The sequence below is a fragment of the Meles meles genome, chromosome 8 (genome assembly GCF_922984935.1).
Source record: "Meles meles chromosome 8, mMelMel3.1 paternal haplotype, whole genome shotgun sequence".
NCBI lineage: Eukaryota > Metazoa > Chordata > Mammalia > Carnivora > Mustelidae > Meles > Meles meles.
In genome coordinates, this window is record NC_060073.1 from 38,893,153 (window position 1) to 38,904,322 (window position 11,170).

Here is an 11,170-nt window from a genome sequence, read left to right on the forward strand (position 1 = left end):
TAAACTGTAGTCTCAGGAAAAATTTGCCCCATTTTCATATGAACTTCTTTGTAGAATGAGCTCACATTTCACTTTGTGGCATCTGGAGGAAAAAGCTACATGTTCTCAATATTATAAAGCTTCTTCAACCACATCTTCTTCTTGCCAACATGTCACTTCAATTTTTCATTCATTGTCTTGTTTCTTTTATAATTCAGTCTTGCCCTCTCCCTTTCCTGCCCAATGCAAATGGCTTAGTTCACTGCAAAGACAACCAATGAATGACTGCAAGCATTAGAGAAGAGAATTTTAAAAACAAAGTAACTACAACAACAACAACAAAACAATGAAAACAGGAAGGCTAGGATCTGGAACTTTCCTCTCCACTGCCACTATCTCTGTCCACACATTCAGAGACCTAGTGTGTTGGGTTTTTGGCTTCCCTTTGCCATTCCAGCCCTTTCTCCACCACCTGTGGAGGTCATGACCAACCTTACCCCATGTGAGAACACTGCATGATTAGAGTCCAGAACCCTCAACTCATCAAAAAGGCTTGTGGCTGTTATGTTGTCCTCGTTTAAGATAGACCTCTTTGGTTCTCTCATCTTCAAGTAAACTTGTAAAATGAACTTTCTTTAAAGGCATTAACATATTATGGTAATATAATTTTAATAACTATATTTAATATTTAACTATTAGTCACATAATTTAGAGCTTTTGGACTCCAAATAGAGGCTAGGTAAGGCCATACTGGTTTCTCTTATTTTTTTTTCTCAAGGAAGTTGCAGGTGTTTAAATCAGTGTTGCCAACTGGGATGGGTTAGGATGTCCCAGAATTGGCTTTTACTTTGGTCTCAAATTATCTGCATGAATTTAGAAGGAAAACATACAGTCTCCATTCAGTTTTATCATCTGTGATAAGCGAAGATGGGACTGAGCTCCAAATCTCTTCACCAATACTTCTGTCTTGCCCACACCAGCATGAGGTATAGTTGATGAAGGACAGTGCTTTCTGAAATGAAATTACACTCTGGTAGGGTAAAATTGATCTCATCCCTTTCAATCAGATAAGAATGGAAATATGGTGAGTCGAATTTCTCTGTTCCAGACACTACTCTTTTTACACATTAACTTACTGAATACTCTAAATCAGAGAGGTATTATTATCACTTTTTTTTAATTGATGAGGAAAATGTCGCTAAGTGTTGTTAACTGACATGAAGTCATATAGCTAGTAAGGCTAATCCAAAGTCTGAGTTCATACTCTTTGTATTTAACCCATACGACAGGGCAAAAACTTCCTGCAAACCCTGCTCACGAAGCTTCTGCTCAGAGTGTTCCGAATATTAGTTTGAAGGACAGGAAATCAGAAACCCTAATAATCTCCTGGAAGATAGGCAGGAGAAGTCACATCCCGTATAGGGACATGAGATAAAGGCTGGTCCAGAATCTGCAATCGTTGCTACCAACACCTTAGCTCAGCTGCAAGGGCTATTTTGGAAGATGGCAAGTTGTTGCATGTTTTCGTTTCCATTTTCCCCCAAGAATTGATCACTGGGTCAATTCTCTCCCTGCCTATCCCCAGAAAAGTCTTATCAGAATATAAATGTTATTATGATTTTGGCGATACCAATCAATTTACTTAAGGAATATATTTTGATTTTTAATAAAATCATTAGACATTGGTTGCTTGGGGTAGCCAATGCAAAATCAACACACTAAATTGTAATCTCTACCTATAGTAATAGCTGGCACATCTTGGGATCTCTTAAAGACTCTGAAGTACAGGTACATGCACTAACATAGCACTTAAGCACATTTTCTTTAATCCTAATAACACTAAATGATGGACCTTTATTTTCATTTTATAGATGAGTAATTAAAGTCTGGATGGTTAAGAAACCTATCCAAATAAAAAGATCTTGTAATATGTACATGCAGGACAAGATCTGGGACCACCTGACCCTAAAAAGCTATATAAGTGGCTCATTGGCCCCAATGAAAATGTAGAGACATGTAAACCAAATGAAATGTATGCTCACCGCAAAGTTCAATGTGAACAGATCTTTGAATCCACGTGAACTCGCCTTTGTAAGGTGGCTGAGTATGTTTCGCATTGAGCAATATCACAGAATTACAGCACGGATTTAACAGGAAAGCAATATAAAAGCAAATGCTTAGCTAGGAGCCCCATTTATAGGAAATAGTTTGAAAATAGGAAAAGATCCCAAAAGCACCAACAATATCACCTTCGCAACAGAACTGAAAAATCGACAGGAACCATTAGAGGTGTATTGCTTGAGAGGTAAATTGTGAGCAAAGGTGAGAACTTATTAATGACTCCTTAGGGTTTTGAAAATGACCTGGAATCTCTTTTTTAAGCCAGCTCCCTCTTCAAAAGACAACTGAATATACACAAATAAATGGTGTTTAAATCTGCATTGCTGTGTGGGCGCCTGGGTGGCTCAGTGGGTTAGAGCCTCTGCCTTCGGCTCTGGTCATGATCTCATGGTCCTGGGATTGAGCCCCCACATCGGGCTCTCTGCTCAGCAGGGGGGTTGCTTCCTCCTCTCTCCTGCCTGCCTCTGTCTGCTTGTGATCTCTGTCTGTCAAATAAATAAATAAATAATATTTAAAAAATTTTAAAAAAAATCTGCATTGCTGTGATTTCCTTTGACGGTTGCCTGTTGTTTTTTCATGAGTATATGTGCTCGGAGAATGTTTTAGAACTACTATTTATTTCACGATAACTGGAAAAATTCTGGATATATCGTAGGATAAATCTGGATATATATATATGGCTTGATTACAGAAGAACTATGTCATGGAAAGCAGTCACATGATAGAACAGAAAGAGTATTGGGGAAAATTCTAAGTCCTTGCTCTGGTTCCCCTAGGTGGACTTAGGTAAGTCTGTCACTTTGGACCTCGCTTTTCTCATCTCTAAAATGAAGGACTTTAAACTAGAATGCAACCTTATATTCACAGTATGTTTCCCAATAACAAACTCTTTAAAGTACACTCAAAAAGATTAAAACACTTGAAAGCAACACCAAACAAGTCAGACATAATTGCAATGCAATCACTACCTATGGTATAATGATGCCTCCTAGTGTTTATGAAAGCATTCTCAGAGCTCACTGTTTACTTGGTTGACCTTCAGTTTCTATCTGAACGTGATGGTTAATTTTGGTATTTTTTTTTTGCCTCTTATAATTAAGAATCAAAGTTCATAGATGTCCCAGTTAAACATGTCCTTTCTTCAAAGCAGACTTATCATTATCTATGCTTTATATCTCGCTATGGCAGCAAATCATACTCCTTTCTATGATTCACTAAATTAACAGACATCAACACCCATTCACACACACACACAAACACACACACTAATCTATGACAAAAAATATTTATTTTCACTTAATGATCAGAATTTATGGCAAAATTCTGAAAAATTTAGGATAAAGTATGTGAAAACTAAGTGAAACTAGATGATCTCTAAAGTCATTTTCAAAATTAGCTTAGGGATAACCCTTTCATGTGATGATTCTTTAAACATAGACAAGTTTCTTCTGTATCACTGGTTTTCAAATTGATCTCAATAGTAGAAAAAAATCTTATATTTAGAAATTTAAAAGAAAAAAATTGTTAACAGATTATGAAATCAATTGATGAGTAGAAAATAAAACTGTAGAACCTTTTACATATCAATCCTGCTTATGCAGTTTCAAAGCATCCTTTTACTGACACTTGTGCTCATGGCTTTGATTTGATATTATGTATGTGCTATATATACAATTAAATTTTAAATAGATACACAAGTAGTTAAATATGTACTTTTGTGCTAAATCACAATTCTATATGATAACGCAATTTTTCATGGGGTTTGCCAAGTGCACAGCCCTGCCCAGGCACTTTGCCATCAAAACACTTTTGAAAGAACCAGCCTAGTAACAAGGTAACCCTCATTACTTCTATTGCTTCCTCTCTTCTTTGCCAATATTTTCTCTTTTGGACGAGGACTGTAATTCCTGTTAATTTTCTGTCATTCAGCTGACTCGCATCCAGTTTTTCACTTATTTTGCTATGTCCTGATCAATCACAGATACAAACATTGTGTGAACATACTCAAAACAACCGCACAGGCTAATCCCTGGCTGATCACTATGTCCCAAGAAATATGCAAACTCCTTCCCTAAATAAATTCATTCAGTCCTTACCTCTCAGGTAGTTTCTACAAATAGTCCTATTTCCTACATGAGAAATTTAGATAGGATAAGCAATTTACCTAACATCACATGGTTAGCAAGTGCTGCAGGGTGTTAAAGTTTTTACAAAATATTACTTCTCTCACTGTCCTTGAAAGTGGAAGTTACTCCTGCGACTTCCTCAATGGCATTATTCACTGTTTTCTCTATTCGTATCTAGAATTTTAAAATGTTTGTTGCTATTTACCCAATTTTGCCTTAATACTATTGCTGTACACGACTAGATTATGAGGACATGCATCTCTAACTAGTATCTTCTTGTCTTGGTGCCTGACACTTCCAACGTGTGATACTGAAAACATCTTAGACTACTTCTAAAGGTTATGAAGTTCGAATGAATTTTTTTTCTCTTCTGGAGAAGATAATCTAATATTAATTGTCTGCTTAATCAGGTTCAATGATTTAGCCCTACTTATTAAGGGGATTTCCTTTAGAAGTCAGTCAAAAACCGGTTCTCACGCACATGTACCTCACGCAAGTGCTCTCATGACACACTTAAAAGAACACTGTATCATTCCCATCACATACCCCTCAGTGGTTTCAGTAATTTTTGCTTCCTGGTGGGTAAGTCAAATTCCTCTTTCCAATTACATGGAGTTTGGTCTGGGACAATTGTGATTAAATCATAAATGTTTGAGGGGTCTCTTATAAGTCATGAGGGGAATTTAATCCCCAAAGATAAGCCCCAAATAAGTCATTTTAAAATTTGTTATAGGAAATAAGCAACTAAGGTCCAGAACGGAAATTCGCTCGTTAATATCCTCTTATCCAAGAAAAGACCTGTCACTAACTTGATTACACAGAAGAGTAGAATTCTTATCACAAAGGAATGCACATAGGGCCATATAAAGGTGTGTGCGGCAAGACTCACTCTGTGTAGGGCTTGGGAAAGCAAACCCACAATTACACATCAACTTGGGGGCAGGGATGGTTTAAGGAAAACCACTTACTACCTCAAATTTATTTGCTTAATTTTTTTAAAAAGGTGTTTATTGTGTTTTTATTGTGATTCTAGTCTTTAGTTTATCCCATAAATTAATTTAATTCTGAAGTTAGATTAAGACACAGAGCAAATAGGAGCCTAGAGCATCTTCAATATATAGTATCATCTAAAAATAGATTCCAAAGTAAACATGTGGTATGACTGCTGATCAGAGGGACCAGGAGAGACCTCTAAGGTGACTCCTATGGGGAGGACTATACGCCTACCATCTGCTTAAAGTTCTTGCTTGATGGAAAACCACCAGAAGTCAGTAGACCTTCACTCCTCCCCTGCCATGTTTCTCTCCCCATTAAGTCATTTAAAACTCAATAAACCAAAGGCATCAAGAGCAGAATCACAGCATAGAGGAACAGAGGTTCAGCAGACTAAAGCACAAGCCTTCTCCAGCACTCCATGGGTCCCTTTTCACCAAGAACTTCTAAAGATTTTTTCACCCTACTATTCCTTTCAATACCTATACTACTTCTTTCTGAAGTGAATTGCTGGCTGCCTTGGAATTGCAATTTAATACTTCTACAGAAGGAAGCTCTTTAAAAAGTAGAGTCATTCTTCTCTAAAGCTCTTAAACCAACATATGTTTGCTTTCTTTGACCACATTTATTTGTGCACAGGTTAAATGGGTTTCTGCATTAGCTTTATAATTCATATCATTAACTTGATGTTTTGAATTTCTAAATGGGGGGGCAATATACAGAAAATTAAACAGCTCTTTTTAACTCTATAGGGTTTACCAGTAAAACAATTCTTGGTCGCTGCTAATGGTGAATATTTAACTTATTTTTTTTAGACAAATAAGGTATCTCTGATTGAGGGGCATCAGTGTTGTTCACTATGGTGAAAATTATGGAATTTGGGGGCTTTAGTATTTAAAGTCGTTACAGAAATGTGAAGATGGAGAGCAAACAAAAACAAAAAGCTATCCAAAAAATTCATATTTAAAAGGAAAAACTGTTTTAGGGTTTTCATCCCTGTGGATAGAAAACTATTACATAGTAATAATCTTTCCCTAATTGCATTTGTTTTAATGAACACATTCCTTTAGTATAAAACAAAAATAAACTTTAGGCCTCTTGGAAAGGTAATAGTATGGTATTAAAGAGCTATGCCCAGAGAAAGGGATATTGAAACATTTTTTTTTTTTTTTTTTGAGCCTTAAGTGCTTCAGATTCACATTCACAACACTTTGAAAAGAACTTGGCCATAAAAGTGATGCCATCCAAAGGCTATAGGAATATCGAGTAACTGCCACCCTTTTCTAATGCTTTCAACATGATATGAGCATGTGAAATGCCACTTACTTCACACACAAGACCACTAACTAAGAAAGCAATGAAAAGTCCTTGGCAAGAAAACCCACTGTCACAGGGGCTCATGGCTGAACTACAGTTTTTTCTCAGCAGGACAATAAACTCACCTCTACTAATGCAACTGTTCTTACAAACGTATTTAGTTGAGGTTCTAGCCTGCACATGAACCATATGCCTATAACAAATCTTAATTATCACAAGAGAATGGCCTTCTGTTAGAAACCACTAAAATATAATCTCTTCTTGCAAAATGATGTATTTGATAGCACCATATGCATTGTCAAATCTGCTGTCACCAGGTAATCTGGATATCCAGTAAAATAAATTACTATAGAGTAATCACAAGATAGGGCACTGATTATGAAAAGTTTCAGGTTTTTAAGCCCGGCATGCTCTTTCTGTTGAGTTGCAAGAAGGAAAATTTAAAGACCTGACATAAGTTTTTACATACAAATGACACTGCAGATTTCATATCTAAAGTAAACTAGTAATGACTAACTCTAATTTTTGTTGTAATAAATGTGTTGGCTATTTAAAAATGTTATCCTAATAAACATTAACACTTCCATAAAAGGAAAGATGATGGCTCTTTGTATTATGTAACCAACACTAAAACTTTAGAAGCTAGAAACTATCAGCTTCCTGAGTCACTTAAATTATAGCATCCTTAAAAAGTAAATGTACTTTTGGAACACTAGAGAATTTCACTGTCTTTAAAAATCATTGTGGGCTGGGTTTCTATTGTTTAAATATGTATTATTTTGTGCATATGACGACAGGCACCTACTTAAGTGTCCAAACTTTGAGAATTTCCTTTTTCTAGAAATCACAGTTATTAAAATATAACACAAGAGTTCAGAATAAGTGGCAAGACACTTTAAAAAGACGACTGATGTACAGTTTGGATTAAGTCATTTAGAGTTAACACATTTAGAGGTTAAAATGGGTTCTGTAATTGGAGCAAGTTACTGTAATACTGGGAAGTAAAGTGATTTTTAAAGCCATTTGCACTTTGTGAACTGAAATGACAAGCAACCCTTAGAAAAAATAAAAATAATATGTAACTCATATTCCATTTTAGTCTGGGAAAGTCACCTGTGCTTCATCTGCAAGGAAAGACTAAGTTTATAAATAATTAGGGCTAAATCAAACAGTCCTCACTCTAAAAGGAAAGTCTGGTTAGAAGAGTCTGAAAGGGGATATATATATATATATATATATATGGAATGGAATAAAGGATTTTACTGCCTCATTCTTATAGACAATGAGTTTTCTTCATTCTTAATTTCAGAATTTAATATAACCCTGTCTCCCCTCTTCATTTTCCATCAGATGCACAATCAGATAATGTTTCCATTCACAGAGATTTGAAACGATCCTCATGCTGTGAGGGTTATTTTATTTTATAGTAGCCAAGAGAAAGAGGTTGCTGCCAATATGATGTTAAGGGCATACAGAATAAAGGCTCATTCCCGGGCAATGAAACAGACTACCTTTGTGCTCCTTTTGAGGAAGAAGAATGCAAACCCATCACCAACTTTTGGACTTGATCAACAGTGGGGAGTCACAAAACTCTTTTCAACCACTGCATTTTAAACCTCCACTAAAAATAGCTTCTCTGTGCTTGGGCTTAAAGTCCCATCTGTGGCCAGTGATGGAGTACAGTACTTAATTGTTTCTGACTAGGGTCTCTGCATCAGCACTCTGAGAGTGTCTTCCAACTTTTAATCGCCTTGTGTATTCTTTAATTAGACCTGTTCACAAGACAGCCAAATAAAAATGCCTACCACTAAGCCTGCTCAAGACCTTAAAACAGGTCATTTCACAAGTCCAGGAACTTTTGTGCAAGGCTTACCATCTTCCAGGATTAGTCATTTTTCTCTGGTTCCCATATCTTAAAATCAGACACACTTGGAGGAGGCAAGCTTTGTGGCTATTAAGTCAGTTCTAATGAAAAGACACTTCCTGGTGACAATTCCCCCCTTGTCTCTCCATTTCCTTTACTTTGGTCTGTTACTGCCTGTTATCTGTGCTCCTACTAGGGCTGCAGGAAAACATGTTTTCTTTGAAAGGAAAGGCGCATAGTCCCCTCACTGGTTAGGAGCACTGAGACTTTCTCTAAGGGCTAGGATAACTAGAAAAGGGCTCTACTCTCCAGGAAGGATTTCAGAGCCCGAAACACAGAGGCACCCTTTAACTTAGGCGGGAGATGCAAACAGCTGAAGTGTCTGTCCTTGGCCCTGACAGGTGACCTGCAGTAGGACCAACCCACCGGCAGCGCCCCTGGGCTCGGGTCACTCACGCTCCCGGACTCACCTGGTGCTGAGGACCAGCGCCGGCAGGAGAGGCAGCAAGTAGTGCGCTGGGCTGAATTTCATGCTGTCGCCTGCCGGGGTCCTCCTTCCCTCGCTGCCTTTGCTCTCCCTCCTCCTCCGGGTCCTGTCGCTCCTCGGTGCCCGGCTCTGTCCCCGGCCGGCGAAGAGCCCTCTCCAGCAGCGGACGGAAGGAAACGGACAAACGGACGGACGCCTCGCGAAGGCAGGCACTGAGAGCGGGGAGTATCTTCGGCAGTGATGTCACCAGCGAGGCGAGCCCTGCCCGGGATTGTTCGGCACGCTGCTGCTCCCGAGCCTGGAGGGCGCGTTGTCACTCGCGCTGGAGGCGGCGCGGGGAAAGGGAGGGGGGCCCGGCGACGGCCCTGCGCTGGAGTCCACGGGCTGCGCTCACAGGGCTGCACCCCCTCCTGGGACTGATCATTTATTCTTCCTCTCCCGAGGCTCGGGAAGGGAGGGAGGAGAGGGGAAGGGCGGGGCGGGGGTTGGGGGCGAAGAGAGAAATCTAATCTTCCAGTAATTGAACCCGAGTACTCGGCAGGATGTGAGACAGAATTCCCTGGGAAAGACTATCAGACGCTCCAAGTCGCAGGCAGGTGTCCCTCACCTGATTACACAGTGTTTAGAAAAAATGTCGCTCTAGAGAGTGTTTAGAATATTCTAATTAGAAATGCATCATGATTAGCCTGATGCAGACGGAAGAAAAGCAGGAGTGAGCAGTGTCCAGAAGCGGACCCTGAACCCATAATTCTACACCGCAAGCTTCTTAGTCCGTAAACGTGGGATATAAAGAGGTTTCCAGGCATAACTTAAGACGTCTGCTGCTTCTGGGTTTTGAAGATTTCTGATCTACCTTCAGTTTCAATCTGTCCCCTAGTACCAGCAGCTGGCAGTAGGGTTGGAGATGGTGCCCCAATTTCACTCACCTGAAGGGGTCCTTTCCTTCAGGTGAGGAAACATAACTGAGGTATTCATCAAAATGCTAACAGTAATTAACTCAGAGTGGTAGTATCAGGGGACAGAAGACTGTCATTTTGTCTATATTTTCAAATTTTCTATAATAAACATCTGATATTAAGCTGTATTTTGAAAAATGAGCAAAATAGAAACTCTAATACAAAGTATTATTTTTGTAAAAGCAAGTCTGGAAAACGGCCAACTTTGCTTACTGAGATGCTCAGTTCTAGGGTCCTTACAACATGGTTCACTTTGGATCTTCCAGCAGTATTTCTTGGTTAAATGTTTATAAGGTACTTCTTCATACACTATTACACTGATCCTTACCAGAGTCATCCTAGAGAGATATAAATTAATATTGTGTCTATTACAGAAATGAGGTAACAGAAGACCATGAAAATCTAGGCTGGATTTTTTTTTTTTTTTTTTTTTTAACAAAGAACTGAATTCTTTTAAATCTTAAGCAAACCCTACCGCTGCCTGGAACATTACACCTAGTACAAGTAAGTCCAATGACTAACACAAAGCTGATGTTCAATAAAAGCTGATGTGTACCCAAAGACCCTGGGGCGGGGGGCAAATTTCACGTGGTAACAGGAATCCCTATCCAGAGGGTTCAGCTCATACTCCATTTTTTCCGAGGTAAGACACTTACAGTAAAATTTAGATGAAACAGTCCCTTTCATCTACATTTTGAAACACGATTTGTAGAAAAAATATTTTTTAAAAGGCTTTATTTTAAAAAGGATACAAGTTTAAAGAATTAACTAATTTACTGATTTCTGTTTTGCTTTTAATGGGATTGAAGTTTACGACATTTCTACAGAAGAGATATTGCTTTAAAACCTCAGACCACTAAAACAGAGGAGTAATGACTTTTCGCAAACTGGATACCAGCCCCTTGGACAACAGGATCCACAATAGATAGAACTAGGCATATATAAAGATGAACTCACATGTGAATTACATGTCATTTACAAAGAAAAACTGCACTACACTCTGCTAAAACAGAACTCTGACTCCAAAGGAAATATGTATTTCAGTTTGCTCCTGTCAAAATTATTTAACAATACATTTACTGCTCAGTTGGGAAGGTGATCATTTGAGTTCCATACTCAACAAAAACTACTTGGTAATAAAAAAAATACATATACTTGGAAATAACAATCATACTTTTAGAACACCTATTTATTTACATAACAAGTTTGTGTTCATTATCCTGTGGTCTTAATTATAGGAATCAAATATATTAGTGATTTCTATTATCCTTCTCTGTTGCAGTTCAGGTGACAGATTCAGAGGGGTTAAGTAACTTGCCCAAGGTCA

At 38.3% G+C, this 11,170-nt stretch overlaps 1 protein-coding gene across 3 annotated transcripts in view; it reads right to left on the minus strand.

The window, feature by feature from the left end:
* LUZP2 (leucine zipper protein 2) overlaps positions 1–9,185 on the minus strand; it is a 511,483-nt gene extending 502,298 nt beyond the window's left edge. For 2 of the 3 annotated variants that reach the window (XM_046017871.1, XM_046017872.1), the window contains exon 1: positions 8,871–9,031. In XM_046017871.1, coding sequence (XP_045873827.1) covers positions 8,871–8,932 — 62 coding nt within the window. In that variant the 5' untranslated portion in view covers positions 8,933–9,031. Of the gene's footprint in view, positions 1–8,870 lie in introns of all 3 variants that reach the window. The other variant, XM_046017873.1, reaches the window with a different exon arrangement.
* Between the last annotated feature and the right edge of the window lie 1,985 nt (positions 9,186–11,170).